Below are 22,264 nucleotides of genomic sequence, written 5' to 3' on the forward strand. Positions count from 1 at the left end.
ACCTCTGTCGTATTAAACATTTTACTGTTTACAGATAAAGCGCACTAACGCTACAATTTAATACTACCATTTCAGTGTTGCATTATTGCTTTGTGTATTTATTTTCTAAGACTAGTAGTTTTTACTCTAAGAAGGAGACAAGGGCAGCAGTGTAGGCGTATTTTGTTTTTTATAAGACGGCGGATGGGAAAATGAAGTTAATAATGTAGTAACAACAGTTGGCAACAAGTCGGATCTTTTCGATCGTCTCCGTGATCACCGACACTGAACAATGTTTTTTTGTTAAATATAAACCATGTTAACTGTTGAAATACAATTAGTGAAGGTATGGTTTCAACGTGTATTTACTGGTTAATTTCCTGAGACTTTCCAGGCTCTGTATTTATTTAAAAAGTGGACTGTAAAAACACAGTGCAAATGTTTTAGAATTATTAAGTACAGTTTGAGGGCACTCTTAAATACTGCAACGACTCGACAGCCTTTTGTAGTTAATATGAATGAATGTAATGATTGTACCTCTGAACTGATGGTACACACCAAATGCAGTGCAAGAGGTCGGGCATGTGATTCAACGCCTGTTGTGAATCTATAGTGCACTGGAATCTTTGTGGGGTGTATTTAGGTCATTGTTGAATGGCTGAGCCTGGTACACAAGAAATCCTGTGTTTGTGTGACCACACATTTATCAGCAGCGTTGTCGACAACAGTCCGCGACAGTTGGGGGACATCCCACTAGCATTAAGAAAGCACTCTCCATACTCGCCCGATAAGAAGGAGCTAATCTGCGGAGGTGGAAGGGTCTGTTACTCTTAATTTTAAAGCCCAGTTGTTTGTCAGTACTATCACCACTGGGAGAAAAGAGTCAACATCAAGTAAGGTTGGTAGCACAAATGCGTTGCCTGACCGTGAACGTCAACAGTGACTCAAATAGCTTCGAGTGTCAGTACAGTGCACTATTTATCTGCACTGAAACGCATAGCAGACCACAAACTGTAAGAGGATGGCATGTGTAAAAATGAACTAAGATCCTGTTTAACCATTCGAGGCTGAGGGAGCATGCAGTACATCCAGTTGGTACACTGATAGACTTTATTTACTTAGGGTGTTTCCAGCAATCCGACCTCCACTAGGTTAGTTTTGATGGCAGCAATGGTAGTTCACATTACGCTGTGTGATGCAGTGTTGGGAAAATTACTTTAAAATAGTTACAATTCCAAATATTGAGTTGCTTTCACGAGCCAGTTACATACTAGGGGTGCAGTAATTAACTGGTTTTACGATTAACAGAGGTTTTCAAACGTCGGGATTAAATAATCGCAGCTGTTCAACATCACTTGTTTATTTCCGCTCACGTGCGAGGCAAAATGAGCAATGCGGCAAAGTTCATAGCGCTTCCGTTTCCACACGGCCCACAGCAACACGGGGCTCAGCTTTGGACGCCACCTGGGGAGAGTCGCGTACCCGACGGCTGTGGGAAGGGTTCTGAGGCGGCCTGGCCTGGACAAGGTTGAGTGGACGTGGGGAAAGGGGAGGGCGAAACAAGGCGGTGGCGAGGGGGCGAAGCGGAGGCCCCGTGGGTAATCACCGACACACCACTCGCCGCTCCTTCGCCACAGACCGACTGCCGGCCGCCTCCCCGAGTAGGCCAAACTACTTTCTCGTGATAGACCGATATGGTTTTTTCAAGGCCGATACGATACAGATTATTTGTAGTCAAGTAGGCCGATAACCGATATTTCAAGCCGATATTCATTTGCGGTAAAAGGGGGGGGGGGGGGTTTCTTTTAAACTATATATAATTTCTCACTGGAGTAACAAATTCATGCGAATGTAGCTCATTTGGGGTTTTTGTTAGGGTTCGGAAAAACGTTTCAAAAAGATTTTCGCGGTGAAAAAATTGTGTGAATATGTTCCAAATGTGTTGACGACAAATAAAAACTGACTGCGAACATCTTACAAATCCTGATGAAAACCCCAAATTCGCTACGTTCGCAAGTATTCCCTGCTCAGTGAGCTTTATCGGGCTTCAGATTCAAAAAATGGCTGATGCCGATATTTGTCAAAATGCCAAATATCGGCACCGATAATCCGTCTATCCCTACTACTTTTGTTAACACATTATACAGTACGCAAGGTTTTTCTTGTGTATAAAATTTTGCAGGAGCCACCTGTATAACGGGCCACACCTGCCCCGAGAAACTCTGACAACATGAAAAGTGTTATCAAAATCATTTGTAGCTGCAAATGAAGTATTTTTGCTGCCCCGAATGAGAATGAAACGTTTGAAATTCACTCCCAAAACCGTCGAGGAAGAAGAAAAGCACCGTAAATAAAACGCCAACATCAGAACAACTACAAAAACTGTGGAATATCAAACAGGTAAATATTGTTTCTTTTGTAACCAACAACGTCTGATTTCTCAGAAAAAAAAAAGAAAAAAAAAACATTTTAAACAAGCATTACACACTATTCCCTGAATGTGCTGCGCAATTCAGCAGATAATGAACAGGTCCCCAAATAAGAGGCACACTCAAAGCTTTCATCCTGTTTTTTTTTTTTGGCCGCTTTCTGTGACTCCGGAAAAACGCCATCCGTTCGACTGTAATTAAACATACGACATGAGAAAACACCGTTGTTTTGTAAGGGGAAAGGTTTTGTTTTGTTCCCCCCTCGAAAATTCAGACAGGAGCTCATATTTTAGCACTTGATTACATTCAAAGACAAACAATCGTAACTGGAATGCTGCTGGCTTAAATCCGAGGAGCAGATGGGGAAAATATGGGTGGAGAAAGAGAAGCAGCAATTCACAGCTTCCCTAACCATTACTGTCAGGATCCCTGTGGGCAGAAAACTTAATTTCCCCACGATACTCTATAAGAGCTGTTCGGTGGCCAACAACAGATGATTATCTGTGTAAAACAGAACCTTAAGGAAAAAGAGAGCAATTCCACTTAACTACTCTTCCCAGGATTAATAAAAAGAAAGATCTATAAAAGGACACTCTTACAAAAAAAAAACGATGACACTCTCTAAATAAAACGTTCTGCCTCGCAACTCAAGATCCTGACCTTGACACCGCTACTAAAATTGAATTAACATTTAAATCCTTATTTGGGGTGATTTAAGCAACTCATTCTGCAAAACAAAAACAGCCAAGCAAAGCCGCAAATTCATTTTTACAAGCAGATGAACAGAAGGATTTTGGATTAACGAGAAGGGGATTGGTGTGATCCAACATCCGTCAGACAGCAAACAGAGCAAATCAAACATCATTAATGGTGTGACAGACAGATAATTGTGTCAGTTGATTATCTACTCACTTGTTCAATCCCCACAGCAAAGCAGCAGCGGGTAATTGTTTTACAACACTGCTGTCAGGTGCAAGGCATCTATCCCGGGGAATCAACTGATCCACATTTGGGAAAATGACTTCAGCGCATGCGATGGCACATTTATTTGAAATAGTTAAGAGGGAACTATCGAATACGCTCACAGACTGAAACATCGCAGCCTTGAACGGAGAACAGATTCTTAAATTCAGGCCGGCGTTTATTTCTATTACTAACCAGTGCAAATGTCAAAGCATGACAGCTGTGTTTGTATAAACCATTGCTCCCAAGTACAGAGACGGGAGATTCAGAGAAAATATATCTGGCATTATCATATGTAGCCTTGGTGGCAAATGGCTTTCAAGCTGTAATGAAACGGGTTACGAGATCAGGCGAGCGTCGAAGCCGAGCGTCAAGGGAGCTTGATCCTATCAGTTTGGAACGAAAATAACAGCGAAAAAGTGCAACGAGAGGGGGGGGGCGAAACGTGAGGTTTTTATGACCATTCGGTAACCACTGTGCACAGCTTGCAGTCTCAAACAGGACAATGAGGCGATGCTGGTGTTAACGAAAAGGTGAAATGGGTTTAAACTCTTTGGAGAGCAACAAGGGATGGGACAGTGACACCATAAAATAATGCTGAGGAAATATTTGCACCATGCATCCATTAAACCAGAGAGCTCATCTGTGCTCCGGAATACTAACGCAATCATGTTGGCCCTCAATCACCTTGAAAGGGTCAAGGAAAAAAAATCACCATCAGACATTAAGAGAAGCCCATAGCTGTAAATTGAGAATTAGTTTGTTTGTTTAAATCCTACATTTAAAAAGCGCCTTTTCCTGAGTCGAAACGGCAGACCGGGCCTTTAAAAATAATTTTAATATAAAAAAAAAATATATATATATATATATATATATATATATATATATATATATATATATATATATATATATATATATATATAAATATAAAAGAAAAGAAAAAAAAATAGCATTGTTTAAAAACGACAAAAATTGCAAGGGTCTTCCCAGGTCATCACCATGTGAAAAACTAAGCAAGTAAATAACTCCCTAAAGTTTTCTACTGCAGATAGTTTTCCAGAATGTCAACATAATTTCTGAATTTTAACCAAAAAAAAAAAAAAAAGTGTCGGGAGTCAGCATCATGAAAAGTTTCCTGTATCTCACCGGACCACAAATGAATGTGAACATTTTGCGAATTTTGTATTTTCGTCAAACATTTCGAATAATCTCCGCAGAAAAATTGTCTGAACATGTTCAAAATTTGCAACAAAGTTACCAGATTTATCGGCCGTCCCGATTCGTAAAAAGGCCAATGCCGATATTTGTCATATTCGGCCCGGCCAACAATCGGGCTATTCCTTTCAGAGGAAATCAACACAAAGCAGAAATCATAAGTCGGGATCCACTGACATAATATAATAAGCTAGAACCAATTCGGATGAAAATCGAAACCATTACCAACAAGTAGATGGCATGAGAGCCAGCAGCCATATAATGCTTCATTGACTTAGCCATGAAATATAAGCTTGAATGGAGGGTGCACTGATTCCTGTTCTCATTCAATATGTATTAGGCAGTTCAGTGGGACTATTTCCCACATATCTTAGAATAATAATCAGAGTGCAGCCAAAATAAATACACGGTTTGATTTAAGACAAACTCAACTAGAATGGCAAATGTGAAAATATAACCGCGCAAGAGAATCGCTCAAAGCAGAGTGTGGACCGACACCAGCATGTTAGCAGAGAAGACAGCAAATAATAATAATAATAAATAAATAAATAAATAAAAACCACTTAGCTGCTATGACATCCTCAAAGTAGACGGCAGCTGCGAAAAGCTCAAGAGGGCAGACACAATCACAGATACGAGATCATAACACACGAGGGAATCTTCCTTCACACGTGCTTCATAAACATGTCACAATGTTAAGCACTGCTGTGACATCCATGACACTAAATAGCAAGCGCATCCTTCTTAATGGCAATCTTACACTCCGATTTAATGAGGTATAATACATTTGATCTAGAGTGTAGGTGCTTTCCTTCTGGGACTTCAAAAGCACTTCAATAGTTGTTGGAGGTTAGAGTTCAAGCACCTTCTCTTCACCAACATCTTGCCCCCTTCTCCCCTCGCCACACTTTAATCCACTCCAAAGCATCGTGAAAGGTTTCAACGAAATGCAAACGCAATAGAATTGCCCATGACCCGGACAGGTTAAACTTGTTAACAGATGGCCAGCTGATGATTATCAAGAGGTGCTACTGTTCCGCTTTTGCCTGGCGGTGGCGCGCTCGTTTCTGACGTGATATTCCGCTGCAAACCGGCATTTAACCGAATCAAAACCAATTACTGTGTAGGAGTAAAAGAGACGTGACTGATTAATTCCTTTGCCGAGACGTCATGGGTGGCAGTTGCTGAAATTAAGTGCCTTGTGGTATCATCATTGGGATTGTAAATTAGGTCATCATCTTGAAATATAGACCTCCGAGGACATGCTAGCTGTCTTTATTAAAGATCCAGAATCTTTTCTTTCCCCCCCAGATGAAAAAGAGGCAACCCTTAATGTCCTGGAAAATCAAAACAGTCACACGTCTGCCTTGTCAGTCAAGACCGACATCCCGCTGGGAGTAAAGATGTATTTTTCATTTGCCACTTAATGAGATAATAAGAGAATGTCACAGGAGAACATCATTCATTCCTGAAAGCATTCTTGCTAACATTAGAAACACCAACGAGTAATGGCAGAAACAAGCTATCGCTAACCTGTCCATCAAGCCTGGGACAGATAACTGTTGCAAAAAAAAAAAAAAAAAAAAAAGGATGTTCATCAGCGAGCAAAAAACGTCAGAAGTGCATTTACAACTCAGCGTGAATGTCAATACAACACTATCCGAGCCATTTGAGACATGACAGCACCTGTTTGTTTTCCTTAATGCTGCCAGCAGGAAACGTCTCATTCACAAGGCAGCGACGTTTTAAAATGCATTGGCGCAGTGGCAGCCAAAAACAACTGCCATCCACACTGGCACATTAAAAAACTGAACTACAGGGTGTACTGAAAGTCACTGTGTTTATTTTTTTTGGAACAGACATGTTTCAGTACAACAGGGGGTATTAGTTGTGCTTGTAAGTTTGCATAGCCGATGTAAACTTATGAGTGCAACTGCATGGTGAGGAAAAGGTCGAATGTCCATAAAATCAAAAAAAAATACTGTTACAATACAAATGTTTTGATATTTTTAGAATTTGAAGTGGACACGAGTATAGATGTGCATGTAAACTTTTGTACCATTTAGCCATGTTTACTTTTTGTGCATTTACAGTTGTGCTCATAAGTTTAAATAACTTACAAGCACAACTGTACTTTAAAGTGAAACATGTCTGTTTAATAAAACCATTGTATAAATGTGTAATGTCTTTGTGAATATCCTGCTGTTTGAACAAAATCCAAGCCCAGTGTGATGGTCCAACATAAGGACAGATAAGGGCAATACAATTTTATCGTAATAAACGTGAAGTGAAATCTATCTAGATCAGGGGTGTCCAAAGTCTGGCCTCGGGGCCATGTGTTGACATTTTTAATTGGCCGGCGGTGAATTCTAATAATAAATTCCAAATATGGACTACATCAGATGGTTAGAAGCAAAAAAATAAATAAATAAATGTTCTAGTGTTTGCCTTTGTTCGTGTTGGGGCCCATCCAAGCTAATTTTGGGCACTGGTTAACAACCAATCATTGGGCACTCACATTCACACTTAAGTACAACTTATGAGTCTTCACTGAACTTAAAATGCACATTTTTTGGAATATGGGAGGAAGCCGGAATACCTGGAGAAACCCCACTCAAGGTAAACATTAAAACTACAAACAGGACAGCTGGAGAGATTTGAACCATCAGTCCACAACCGTGCTGCCCCACACTACTTTTTTTTTTCTCCAACATTTACTTAAGTTAAATGTAACAAGCTTGTCACTGATAACAAAAGGCTATTATTTGCCCCTTTTCAATACATAAGTTGACATCCACTACATTTGATTGGTTTTAGAATGTTACACAAAACAACATGAGCATCGTCATCCTTCCATTTTTCCTGAGGCCCTGAGTAGAAAAAGTTTGGACACCCCTAGCAAGACGCCAACCCACTGGAGAGCCCTACTGTAACCCCAATGGAGCAATGATGTAGTCTTTTCTTTCTTTTTTTTGTGAGTGTACACATCAACAGACAGAAGGTAATGATGCGCTTCCTGCTTACCTCCAGACAGTCCAGACTGATGAAACTCGCGATAGCAAATCCATCAATGATATCCTCTTCCTGCGAGCTGGACTCTCGTCTTTTCCGGCGGGGGGTGCGCGGGCCTTTTGCGGCCGCTGGGGCGTGCGGCGGCGCCCTTTTTGCGTCCCTCTTCGGACTGTGTCCCTCCCCGTCGGAATACGCGGAGTTGGGGTCGGGGCTACGGGGGTCCTTGCTCCCCGTCTCTCGCAACCTTCGCACCCTTTCCCGCTTGGGCCGGCATCTCCGACCCTTCTTCAATTTCCCCTCCATGTTAAGGGGGAGGAAGGAGGGAGGGAGGGAGGGAAGGAGAGCGGGGAGGGGAGAGGAGGGGAGAGGAGGGGAGAGGAGGGGGGGTGGTCTTGGAGTGTCAAAACCAATGCAAACAGAATTCCACGGGAGACGCTGTGTCTGCGCCGTGGAATCACAAACAAGACACGGTGATCAATTTTAGGCTGCGCTGCAACGACTACAAAATGACCGTGTGTAGAGCAAGCCTTAAACACTCAATGACCTTGAGTAAAAAAAAACAAAAAAACTCGCCAATCTCCATTACGACAAGCAAACGTGCAAGTATCAACACAGGCAGGAGAGGGGAAGGGGGGGGGGGAAGCCACACGTTTTTTTTTTTTGGTCACGAATCGGCACCGTGTCGAGGCGCTGTCTGCTTCAAGCAGGTGCAAAATGGCAGATACAGTTTCAAAATCCACGCATTAGACTCGCTTTGTAACTTTTGTTGCATTGCAACATTGACAGAGCGCCAACGCCGAATCTCGCTGCGGGGCGCAAACAGTGCAGAGAAATCATGTCGCTGGTCGTTGTCGTTGTTGTTGTTGTTTCCCCACCTCCCCGATCCATGATCCAAAAAGATCTCGGGTACTATCCAGTCGAGACCGAACGCTTGGTGGTCACCCGAGGGAAGTGATGTTGCTCCTTCAGTAATTCCCCCCGCGTGTGTTGACTTTGAAGATATTTCAAGATATTAAATTCCTCGCCGTGCTTCAAGTGTTTTGCGTGCTACTTGTGCGCAATTATATCCGAAACGATCCGAAGCGTCCGAGTCAGACGGCGGTCCAGTGTGCAATCAAACTCCATACGGCAGAGAAGCGATCCATTCCAGCTCGGATAAATGTTGGCTTCACCCCCCCCCCACACACACACACAAATCCACTCCAGTCCGTCCCTTGGTTGCTCAGCGGCTCACCGTGCTCTCCATTCGCATAATAAGCGTTTGATAAGAGTCCTTAAAGCGACAGGAGTGATTAAAATCTCTTCTCTCTCTCCATCGCATCCTTTCATCCGAAATGAAGAGGCAGTCGCGCTTAACAGAAAGCCGTCACAGCCGACGTATTTGCGCCACTTCTGGATCACAGTTAACCAAAAGGGAGCTTGCTGTTATAAGAAACAACATCAATAAAAAACAAAACAAAATGTACAACTGTTGCCCCAGGTTCTCACACATGTCACAATTTTAGGCTGTCAGTCAGAAGTGATGGCACGTCTTGTATTTCCTCCGCACATCATGTTTTGACAAGCTCTTTTTTTTTTTTTTTTTTTTTGGTAATGGCTGGCTATATTATCCTATCCTCAGAGCTGGTTCGCCAGCAGAAAACTGAAAATGAAAAGTGGCATCAGCTTATTGTCAGATTTCCTGGGGGCAAAAAAAAAAAATAATGGCAAACATGACACTCTCCCCTCCCAAGTGAATGAATGAGATTTTTTTTTTAGCTATTGGGGGAGGGGTCAGAGTTCTGCAATGTGAAGTCACAACTTTTTTTTTTTTTTGTTACATCTAAATTAATTCCATCAAACATTTCACTGACTTGTGTAACATGTTAAACTTGTATCGACGTTGACGCAAATACAGTGCTGATTCAGCAGCTCATCCTACTCATAAAAAAAGGCCAATATGTTAACGATGGCGTAATGATGACTTTAGAGCAGGGGTGTCCAAACTTTTTCATTCGAGGGCCACATACAGAAAATCAGAAGGACGCAAGGGCCACAACATGTTATGAAGAGAAATTGTGTTTAGTCCTAAAAATTGTACAAATAATTTATTTGCGCTTTTGCATACTTATAAAAATGCTCCAGTATATAAACCAATTTATTTGTAATATGGCAGTAGGGTTAGTGTAGTTTTGGAATTTTTCATTTTAGTTTTTATTTTGTTTTGAGGTTTTTTTTTTTTTTTTTTTTTAAATTAGTTTTAATTATTTCTCAGGGCAGTTCTGTTAGTTTTAGTTCTTTAATAAATGTTTAGTTTAGTTATTTTCAGTATTAGTTTTTTGCTTTTTTTATGTGTATTACTTGTGCGCAATATTTAAAAAACACCATGGGCGCAACGTCATTATATATTAGGTTTAGGCTTATTCATTTTTTCCTTTCGGACACATTACAGTTTACATCAATCACATCACATCATTTGCAACATTGACATCCGAAAGAAGGGCTGAAGGGCTATTATATTTGGGGGGGGGGGGGGAAAGCATATTTATACGTTTTTTGGAGCAAATGAGTTAATTGCTTTGTTAATTCAGACTTTTTATTATTATTTTAGAATTACATTTTGTTTATTTTTAAGAAAAGACTTACAAAATGTTTTGCTAGTTTATCTAGCATAAAACAAAACGCATAAATTCGTCGTTGGGATACTTTAAACATTAAAAAAAAAAAAAAAAAAAAAAAAAAAAAAGTATTTACACGTTATTGGGAGCAAATGTTAATAACCCGAATAAAAGGATATTCAAGTTTTTGTGTATGTTTACATGGCTTTTCAAAACCTGAATATTGCCAATATTTGCGTGACTGCATGTAAATGTACTCTGTGTCCGGCTAGAATGAGGAGTTCAGATCAAAAGCGTTTACGGTTAATAATCTCATATACAGATTTGCAATTGACAGGAAAGTGAATGTTCTCAGCCAAGTTACTTATTATTTGATCCTCACAGTACTGAAAGGTGGGGAAGCAAAATAATGAGAAAGGCAAATGACATATTGAGGCAGTTAGCGTTGCTGCATGGTTCCTGGGAGAGAAATTTCTCTCTGGTTTGAATCTTCCGTGAAAACAGGAGAGAAACGCAACAAGATGCAAAACGCAAGGACTTTTATGCTAATACAGAGCGCCGAGGGGCTAAATTATCCCGGGCACTGTAGGTGATTAAACTGGATTTGACAGTTAGTGAGTGAGTATGATGAAGAGGTTCTGATACGCCGCTGAGTCGGGTCACGGAGTGCACGTCTCCAAATGTTACTTGTCCGTACTTTTTGATGTTGCTGCCCACTGTCTCCTGTTCAAGATATGCCGCGTTTATAAAAATACCCGTAATCTTCCGTGATGTTACTTTAGAGAACAATAGCCACACGACTTAGTGTATCAATCTTTTCGCAAATGCACTTTCAGGGAAAGAGAGACGGGATCAGTCTCATGTTACGCTAACCTCTGTTAACCACCAGGAATCAAACCCTGCTCGGAATAAAAATAAAGCACAATATTGTGCTTTTGTACATAACAGCAATGCGTATAAACCACCTGCAATCTCTAATAATATGGAGGCACTTACTTGCTAATGCAAGCACACGTATCGCTTCACAAGCAAATTAGGTTCCCCTTCATCTGACAATTAGCATAGATTTTAAACATAGAAGGCCAAAACATCCCTAATGAAAATTAAATTGCACTAATAAAATAGCCACTAGAGGGTGCATGTCGCTTTGCTGGACCGCGGTTGACGGCTTCTTTCTTTGGTGGTGGTCCTTATGCATGCCAGATCCGTCGCACCAGCATCTACTGAAACTCAACAGAAGTAGCCTCTCCCTCCCACAGCCCCTTGAATCAGTTGGTGCTGGTGTCTGTGGTTCTCACTTTGCTCTATCTATCCTTCCCTCCTTCCTCTCTTTAGTTTTTCCTCTGGTCACTTGAGATCTTAATTTATTAGAAGTATGAGGTTTCTGGGGTTGGCATAAGACTCTGGTTTTGTAACCACGTAGGAGGGGTCTTGTTGGTGCTGGACTTCACTTTGATGGATTGGATGTACTGGCTTCTATGGATCTCTCTCTGCCTTATCGATCCTTCCCTCCTTCCTCTCTTTAGTTTTTCCTCTGGTCTCTTGAGATCTCGCCAAATTTGCTGGAATTTTGAGGCTTCCGGGGTTGGCGTAAGACTTTGATTTTGTAATCATGGGGAAGGCAGGAAGTGTTTGGTCGGTGCTGGATTTCACTTTGATTTTCCTTTCTTTTCTCTTTATTTCTTTTTTTTTCCTGACCTTTTCTCTGGTCTCCTGACCATTTAAACCTCACGACTCTGGCAAGATTCTGAAGTACCTGGTTAAGGCGAAGGGTAATGGGATATTTATAAGGCTTTAGGTGAATGAATGAGTATAAATTTACACGTATTTGCACGCACGCACGCAAACATACACAAAAAAAAAAAAAAAAAAAAAAAAAAAAAAAGAGCAATGATGACAAGACGTTGAATCGGTAAGACTACCGAATGAACAATTCTGAGCTCTTATAAAAAAAAAAAAATAAAATAAAATAAAATAAAATAAAAAATAAATAAAAAATAAATAAATATTGTGAACATGACAGCGACAATATTGTGGCAGTTTTAATATCACGATATCACGATATTGCCCTTATCGTGACATCTCTAAGTACTAAGGGTGTCACGATTTCGATTTTTTATCGAAATCGATCGAAATTACGTCACGATTTCGAGCATCGAAATAGAAGAGAGGACACACGATTCGATGCCCCCCCCCCCCCCCCCGCGCCCGCCGCCACCGCCGCCACCGCCACCTCCCAGGAAAGCAAATGAGACGCAGCCATTCAGCTACTAGCTAACGGCACTTGTTAGCTGACTTCTCCTGCAGTCATGATGGCAAGCGCGGACAGACACAGCAATGGTGCTTCAAGCCGCTCCCGCTTCTCTCGTCACCAGTTTGGAAACATTTTGCGTTCCCGGTGAGTTATGTCGACAACGTTCACGTTGTCGATAAAAAGACCACAGTTTGCAAGATATGCTATGTGCGCGTACTGTACTCGGCCACGGTGTTACGCCCGGCTCGTCAAGGGGAAGGGAAGTAACACAATAACAGAAAATATAGAGTAGATAAACACGGGTCGACTTTAACATCTGAGTAGTTTTAATTGAAATTTCAGGCAGGGGTTTGACAAGGGAGTGAAAGTGGAAGGTGAACAAATAATAACCGCATTTGACAGAACTGACAGAACGGAGGAGAAACAACAATAACCAATAGGGGTATAATACACGGATACACAATAGCGTCGCGCTGGCACAGTCGTCCAATCGGAGTGTCGCGCTGGCACAGTCGTCCAATCGGAGTGTCGCGCTGGCACAGTCCTCCAATCAGAGTGTCGCGCTGGCACAGTCGTCCAATCGGAGTGTCGCGCTGGCACAGTCGTCCAATCGGAGTGTCGCGCTGGCACAGTCCTCCAATCAGAGTGTCGCGCTGGCGCATTCAAACTGAAGTACCATTATACGGGCACCAGCCGACACAAACACACACATACATACTAGGGGAGCGGAGCCGGCGGCGGGCCCGAGCCGCCAGCCGTAACAACGGGAAACACGACAAACATGACGGGACATTTACGCAGGCATCACAAAGATTTAGATTTATCAAATTCAACTAGAAGTGGGAAAACAACGGTCCAATCAACTATTTCATCCTCATTTACAGTGAAACTTCCACACACTTCAGCTCGCGCGAAACGCCAGATCCATAGGTCTATTTATAGCAGCAGACCTGCAGCCTTGGAAAACGCTGGATTCAAACATTTAATTAGTGTACTTGAACCACGCTACAGTATGCCCAGCAACTGTAAATGTTGGGATATAGTTTGTTCAGGCTGTATTTGTTCCATGACTTTGGATACAATATATTTTTTGTTGTTGTTGCACATTGCACATTATTTTAAGAGGAACGCACAGCACACTGTTGTAACCAAAAACAGTCAATAGATGGCAGGCACCCACTGTGACTTTTTGTTTTTGTTTTTTTATTTTTTATTTTACACTTCAGTAAGAACAAGACGGTTAACTTTATATTGTAAATAAATTCTTTGAATTTGATCATTCCTGCCTAATGTCAATTATCATATATTACATAAATTTACACAAAAATAATATGGAAATTGCATCACCTATATGTAGCCGATCTTTTGAAATAAGATTTACTGTACAATGAATAGAACCAATGATCATAGACTAGCCTTAGCCTACAGAAGCATATGCCTCTGTGTTATAAAGTGGGGGAGCGGAGAAAAAAAAAAAAAAAAAAAAATCGAAAAAAAAATCGAATCGTGACCCCAAAATCGAAATTTAAATCGAATCGTGGAGTTGGCGAATCGTGACACCCCTACTAAGTACGCAATGCTAAAACGTTTAAGATACAAAACAGATGCAAAAGTATAATGTGCAGGCTCTGGACTGAGAGGCAAGGAATGTGAAGCGGATGAGAACATTTATTTCAATTACACAGCAAAATTATGCTTTCACATTGCAGACAATTCAGCAGGAAAACACATATGTTTAACTAAAAAACATTAAGACAAGTCACTCAGTTGGCAGCCGCATACAGCAATTTGTCCACACCCGGAATGTAACAGACCAAAGGCCAAAAAATCCACAATTCACTTCAAGTGTTGTGCAAACTTGCGGATTTTTGGTCAACTGAGCGGGGCAATAACTGACGTATCGTCTGCCAACTGCAACATGGCTACGGCAAATAAATCATGAAGTTCAGTAACCAGAAATCTTCCGCAAGACGATGAAAAATTGCCATTTAGAAAAACATGACCTGACGTGAACTCTGTTAGGCTCCATTAAAGTCAAATGTTCCACACACCCACAATTTCTCACTGTCAAACCACCTATTGTGGTTGGTTATTAAAAAGAAAAAGAAAAAAAAAAAAGCCTTTTGGCCTCTAATCGACATACCAGATGGATCATGTGTTCATTTGGAAAATAACCAATAAAAAAATGAATAAAAAAGTGCAGCCATGTTCTGTCCATTATGAGTCAGGCAAATCTGCAAGTGGATGAATATTGTGGCGGAAGAAAAGAACATTAAGTAAGCGTATATCGTGTATCGGCAGAAGGTACGATAAACTATTGGATCTACCTGTTGCCATTCATACAAACGGATGAAGTCAAATATATCTTTTTTGTGTTGAAAACAGTCCCAGATTTCACACAGAGTAAATCAATTTGTGAGTATATTGAGAGGAGATCATCATTATTCCATCTTCGTTTGAATCATTGTGTTATTGAGCGGATTATTCATTCATTTACTAAAGCAAAGAACTCCGCAATTAAACATAGTAGCGACTAGGGATGTCACGATATCGTGATATTAAAACTGCCACAACATCGTCGTCGTCATGTTCACAATATTTAAAAGGAACACATATGTTAAAAAAAACAAACAAACAAAAAAAAAAAAAAAAAAAGTCGGGTTGATTTCCATTTGTGAAGTTCTAGCACCATCTAGTGGCTAGTTTATTAGTGCAATTTAAATTTTCATTAGGGATGTTTTGGCCTTCTAAAATCTATGCTAATTGTCAGATGAAGGTGAACCTAATTTGCTTGTGGAGCGATCAATGTGTGCTTGCATTAGCAAGTAAGTGCCTCAACATTATTAGAGATTATAGGTGGTTTATATGTGTTGCTGTTATTTACAAAAGCACAATATTGTGCTTTTTTTTTTTTTTTTTTTTTTTTTTTTTTACAATGTGATCTTTTTTAAGTATCGCCAACGCCGTCACAATATCGTGATAATTATCGTATCGTGACTTTCATATTGTGATAATATCATATCGTGATGTTTGGATATCGTTACATCCCTAGTAGCGACTTCAGATATTGAATACTTGATAAAAAGGAATTTTATCGTTTATTTTGCTCCTAAAACCAAGAAAAAAAATCAACATGCACCCTAGAGGTTGCTGGGGGAATTACAACATCCCTCAGTACCGTCCAAATTATTATGGTAATTTGTCAAAATGACGACCCACAGTCTATACAGTAGTTACAGTCAGAGATGCAACCAACATGAAAACCAAAGTGTTATCTATAGCTGGGGAAAAAAATAAATAAATAATAATAAAAAAAAAAAGTTTTTGTACACAACAAAAATACATGATAAAACAAAATGCAATTTCAATTTTGATGTGACCAACAAACTCACTTAATTTCCACTAAATACCTCACAAACACCATCAACTGAGCATGATCATTTGTGTGAGTGGACTCATCCACAGCTCAGAAAATCCATTCTGCATTTTTCATTGCATCACACATCTGCTTAAATCGATCACCGGAGGGAACTTAAGTGTGTCTGGTTGTTGTGGAATCTGAGAAGGGGATTTGCTTGAATTTAGCTGTCATTTCCTCTTTTTGTTTGTCTTCAAACATTGTGTCCGTCTCTTCAGTCATGCATTTTTTTCTTTTCTCTACATCTGAGAATGGCTTATCCAAAATCCCTGCCACAAAGTGAAGCGTTCTTTTGCTTCTTGTTGTGTCGTAGATGTGACAAATCCCACTTGACGCTTGCTATGACAATTTCAGCGTATTTATTTTTTCTTGTTCTCACCTCTAAATGATGAAGAAATGTCTTTTCAATTCCTGTTACGTCTCATTATGCCGTTTCATATTAGAAATCTTCAATACAACTATAGAGACAGCCTAATTTATGGTCCTAACTACTTTAAATTGAAATGAGTACCATATTAACTCTTTGACTGCCAAAATCTTTTAATCACAATGAATAAAATCACGATGTAAACGTTAAATGACGTCAACTACGTTTTTTTTTTTTTTTTTTAGCTTTGTTTTGTTTTTAATCAATGGGCAGTGCAACATTGAGTGCAGCGCCGCCTGGTCAATGGGTTGTAGAATCTAAAACACTCACTATGGCCACCAGATGGCAGCATTGTATCTCTTCAATGGGCTGCCAAATTACAATGAAACATGACGAAATCTGATGAAATAGAATGTTTTCACGGATTAAGTGAATGATAACGTTTTGATAACGTGTGGCAGTAAAAGAGTTAAGAAAACCAAATGGCCTTAACTATCAAATAAGCACGACAAATGTGATGGATTTCTCAACGTACAATTTCAAGAAATTTCGTGATTACGTCACCCGTAGTCAACAATATCATCAAAAGATTCAGAGAATCAGGAGAAATCTGTACACCTGGCTGGACTGGCTGTTCAGAATTTCTGGAGTTTAACATTTTAACGTTGTTAAAAGGAAAGCTGATATGGTAGCGATATAGCAAGGCCCACAGAATATTGTGTTCAATTGCTATAAAAGCATGGAACCCATCAAAAGAAAGATGAAAGTCTCTTCTTTCATCAGGGAAAAAAAAAAAGTAGAAGAAGAAGAAGAGAGCTAAGTTTAATCAGTTTTCACAAATCTATTTAAAATTGTAAGTAATTGAGCTTTTTTTCTACATGGCCCTGGTTGATCTCCTTTGCTCTGCTGCCACCTGCTGGCTGTTTTTATAATAACTACCATTTCTGCAACCGTTCTTTGCAGTTGAGAGGCTGCATCAAAGCCTTCTGTATGCTCTAGCATTAACAAAAACAAAAAACAAAAACAAACAAACGTATAAATACGTCTTTGGGACACGTAGAACATTAAAAAAAAAATTATTTACACGTTATTGGGAGCAAATGAGTTTAATTATTTTTCACCTATACAACACATTCAACTATGCAACTCATACCTCCAGAAACTACATTTAAGCACTGAACAACTCCAGTTTAGCTAAACATAGTGTAGGACTTGGATATCTCAGTTTGTTGCGCTTGTTGTCATTGAAGAATTACTATTGCTGGGGGGCTAATAAGTGTGTGGCTTGATGCCCATAGGGCTGTTGGTTGTCTCCTTGACACATCATGGAGTAATTCACTTGTATGGCAGCAATTTATGGAGCGACCCGACAAGAAACCTGCCCAGGGGCCTCAAAAAACAAGTGCTCTCTCGGGAAAGCTGCAGCCGGCCACGGCATTGCCTGGTTCGGGCACTTGCAAAACCACAGCATGAAAAATTAACCTGCTCACTCCGCAGAGCGGTTAAACATATATTCCCTACCTGACAACCTTCTCAAACACTCTCCACTTTCTCCTTGATTCTCTGTCGCTGCCTCCATTTTTTATTTTTATTTTTAATCAGGCGTTCTTCCTTTTTCAATCTTGCGCTCGGACTCGACACGCCTATCACCTGGCCCAGTGTTACGTTGATTTGTTGAAGCATCAGTGCTGCAAATCTTTGCTATAAAGCCAACAGCTGTTTGTTATATAGAGAACGATAGCAATCATTTACAGATGGGCGGACTTAGGATGAGCAAATAATACATTTGATGTGTAATATGAACAGATCCATACACAGTAAATTCATTTTTACTCTAAACCAGGGGTGTCCAAACTACGGCCCGGGGGGCCATTTGCGGCCCGCCGTCCACTTTTTAGTGTAAAAAAATGGATGGATGGATGGATGGATGGATGATGTTATAAAACACACCGTACAGTACATCAAACTCATAATGTGAAATACATCTTAAACAATGTTGACGGTTTCTGTCCAGCTTGATGCCATTTATAAATCAAACTGTTTCCCCTATCACCTGGTTTATTTCACTACTACATGTTTTTTTGTCATAATTTGGTATATTGTTGCTTGTTTCTCCACTGTTAGATCAATAAAGTCATCTTCTTCTTCAATATAAATATCCTGGATTAACAAGTAAACACAAAGGCCAATCAAACAACATGGAAAAAGTGGCATCGAAAGCATCATGTTCTTTTATTTGTCTGGTAAAGATAGCTTGCACGGTGTGAAGAGCTCCGAGTCTCTTTACATGCAAATCCAGCCGGCGACTATGAAGTGTGTTTTATCTCTGGGCTGCTGTTTGCTAATCAAGAGCTTTGTGAAAGCCAGGGGAGCTTTACAAGAAGCTCTTTATAACGATCCTCATAACCTCTCGCTCTATTTCAATACACACTTTTTTTCTTTTTAATGGCATTTTAACTTTCAATCTGCTCATTGTTGATTCTGCAGTCACTTTGTTTGTTGTTCTCAAAGCATCTCGCAGTTGTTTGGCTACTGAGATAATGTGCGCCAGCTGCGTATGTACAATGGCAAAGAGCAATTGTGGAGTGTGGCGCGCTGCATTTTTGTCTTTGGAAAACAACAGTGACGATGTGCAGTTAAAAACCTCACATATCAACATGTCTAATTAATGAACAAGTCATGAGAGAAGTTATACTGTGAACATATAAAACAATTGAATAGATAATATATTATCGTTGGCTTCACAACATTTATAATGAATAAAACCAATTCGTAGTATGAGAGCACCACATTTTAAGAATCAATAAAACCTATAAAGTTATTTCACTTAAACTGCACGACCGATTCGTTCTTTAGAACCAATCTTTTCAGTGGACGTGAGTGAACGGGTCACTTCTTGAAGTGATTCGTTCTCTTCTCAGTTCATTTGAGAGCAGCCACGCTCATGCCGTCAGTTTTCGCGAACGACCAATCAGAAGCGAGCGTCAGACGTGGGCGGGATTTTTACTACACATTGTAGCCTCACTATTGGTGTTCAGGAACGAGCGAGTCACCGAGGAAGCTTCCCGTTCGCGAAGACGTGAACGAGTCAGTAGGTGAACGTGTTGAACGATTCGGTGAACGAATCTTTTGAACGGTTCTTTCAAATGAACTGATTCTAAGTGATTCAGTTCACCTAAAAGAACTCTAATGGCCATCACTACAGTGAAGGATGTTCAGAATGAAAAGAGCCTACAGGAGGTAACAGAGTGTTGAACAGTAATTCAAAGAAACTGCTTTATTATCGTGACATTTAACATGACATTTAGCCACATCAATTTCTGTGCTCAAGTTATTTCTTTTTAAAATAGCTGGTCACGCTGCTAATTTCGCGCTGAATGATGCCTGCAATAAAAAAAATAAAATAAAAAAGCCCACAGCTTGCGCGATGGCTGCCAATAAATTCAGCTCCCTCGTCCTCGCAGCGCTGGAGCCAATCTGTTTGATTAAACTTCGCACCCAAGCGGTTAGAAATATCTGAAGGCATTTGGATTTACAACCCCATGTCTTCAATTATTGACACCTTGCTACTTTGGAATTGCCAGTTTCCTTATACTCGCATCTTCTTGCTTGCTCTCTTCTTTAAATTGATGACTTTCAGTAAGCTACTCAGTGGCAATGGGCATGTTGACGCGAGTCAAGTCAATTTTATTTATATAGCGCCAATTTACAACAGAAGTTATCCCAAAGCACTGAACACATTGAGCAAAAGAGCCACGCTTCTCGGATACGATACCAGGGATGGGCAATTTAAACACGTCATGCTTTGGGTTGGGTTTTGATTCGTTTTTTATTTTACTTTTGTCATGGTTATGGTTTAGTCTGGATTTTGTCCTCATGTTCCTTTAACTCAGTGCTTTTGTTTAAGTTACCGAGGGCCTTGTTTGCCCCTTTTGTTTTGTTTAATGAGATGAAATTACACTTCCTTTTCGAGCACCTCTGCCTCTGCTTGCCTGACTTCCTTGCACTTGGGTCCACATCCACCCCCTCATCGTGACAAAACAATGGAAGAGGCCACAACTTTCCCAGTTTTAATAAGGACAACATATGTGCCCCATCCGTTAATATATTGCTTTACTTAGGGGTTAAATAGACAGTAAAATATACAAATAAAACGCACTTAAGTACTAAAATAAATTTAATGATGATGAATAAGGTTAATGTGAAAACCCCAGATCTTGCCCAAAAACTGTGCACTTATTCTACAACCTATACAAGTAAATAACAAAACCATACCAATGAAAAAATAGCCTCTTTTGGTGAAGTAATAATGTAAGCTTCTTAAGCATGAAGCAAGTTGGTGACACACACTCATACAATGTCTCGGTTTATGTGCAGGGAGTTTGCTGCTCCTCTGCTGATCTGTAGTTAATCTCATGGAGGTCCCTCGTGGGAGGAAATGACGAGGAGAGAAACAGAAACAGAAGAGTTACTCTCTGCTGCAGCCTGATGAGGTTTTCAGAGCTAAGGTTCTCTGGGGAGCCTTTTTATGTCCAAAACCTTTCGCAGGACTTCCTTGATTCAAGCGATTATTGATATAGTGTGTATTTATGTGTGCGTGTTCATGTTCAGTAAAGCATGTGAGGGTTTTTTGTTTTTGTTTTTTTAAACATTCCTCGACCACAAAGCAATAGGGTGTACGAGAGGATTGGCAGGGAGACTAAAACAGTATGTCCGAATGTCCACCCTTAACCCGTAACCCCTCATTGACTATAGTCCCGCCCCGTACTATATAGTAGTATACCAACTGTTTTTGCACCGTTTCCTTTTGCACCAGATTGTTTATATATTTAACATCATAATTTGTTCAAACATCTATTTTTTTCTAAACCTTTGTTCATATTTATTTTAAACTGTTGTTGCCGTTGCAAGACATGCTCATTTCTTTACGTACCGATAAGAAAACCGTTAAGCCACAGGATCGTTAAGCAGTTAAGAGTAGTGGTGTCGATAAAACCTAGACTCGCAGCTAAAATGGACTTAAACACAAAAATCCATAATGAGTCAGCTTTCTTGGAAGATTTCTGGCCACTCGGATACAGCAAATGTGCAAAATCGAGCGCAGCAGACAGCTGAGTTGATTTCTTCATTTGGTGATTCTGGTGCAGGTTCTGCACACTGATAGTCTGTCTTTTGGGATCCGCTTCACCTCCAAGGATGATGAATCTTTCTATCCACTTCCTTCAGCCCGCCGCTGCTTTCAAACTTTTATTAACGTAAGCCGAAATAGGGTTCGAGAGGGGCGTCCTGTTCAGAATATACTTTTCGTGCGCTGTCCCAGAGATGCTTACTTTCCCGCTGTGCCTAAAGCAGTTCTCACAATTTGTACACATTGAAAAGTGGAGAAGAAGATAAACTGACAGTGAGGGAGAAAGACTGGATGTATTCTCCACCTCACTTCACTTCACTTCTGCCTAGCACCCAGAGGCTTCCTCCAAAGCTTTTAGTGTGATGGATCAAACAGCAGCCGGAGCCACTTCCCAGCCTACCCAGCAGACGACTGGCTTTGATATTTCAGTCACTAGCAGCCTCTGCTTGTGTCTGTTTCATATACCACCAGTTAAATTAATCTTTTGCTTTGGTCCTCCCACAACATCACCTCACTCAAATTTGATTCATTCCTCATTCAACCGAGGATTTCATTCCAGTAAAGCCCGTTTCTGTTTTACACTTCATGGCTGAAGGTGAACAATGCATTTGTCATTCTAATTACTGGCAGCCCTGCAGGCAGACGCAAGACTGGTTTTCAGTTACTTGGGGTGTATTCAGACCTGCACTGTTTGGTCCGCTTTAAACGGACCGGAGTTCGTTTCCCACGCTGACGCGGACCTTTTGTGCAGGTCTGAACACACACAAACGAATCCTGGTGCGGACCAAACAAGCGGACCGAGACCCATCTTTGGAGGTGGTCTCGGTCCGCTTCCAAACGCACTCGGCGCCAACACGGAAGTAGTGGCGTTTCTGTGAGTAGTTCCTTCCTTGGCAAATCGT

The 22,264-nt window shown here is 40.5% G+C and overlaps 1 protein-coding gene across 10 annotated transcripts in view; it reads right to left on the bottom strand.

The window, feature by feature from the left end:
• The window catches only part of fbrsl1 (fibrosin-like 1), a 302,303-nt gene that overhangs the window by 253,316 nt on the left and 26,723 nt on the right, over positions 1-22,264 (bottom strand). For 8 of the 10 annotated variants that reach the window (XM_077521252.1, XM_077521251.1, XM_077521249.1 and 5 more), the window contains exon 1: positions 7,611-7,966. The exons of 1 other annotated variant lie outside the window; for it this stretch is intronic. In XM_077521252.1, the coding sequence (XP_077377378.1) occupies positions 7,611-7,901 (291 nt within the window). In that variant the 5' untranslated portion in view covers positions 7,902-7,966. Of the gene's footprint in view, positions 1-7,610; positions 7,977-22,264 lie in introns of those variants that run through there. One more of the 10 variants, XM_077521256.1, reaches the window with a different exon arrangement.

This window comes from Festucalex cinctus, chromosome 5, assembly GCF_051991245.1.
Source record: "Festucalex cinctus isolate MCC-2025b chromosome 5, RoL_Fcin_1.0, whole genome shotgun sequence".
Taxonomy (NCBI): Eukaryota; Metazoa; Chordata; class Actinopteri; order Syngnathiformes; family Syngnathidae; genus Festucalex; species Festucalex cinctus.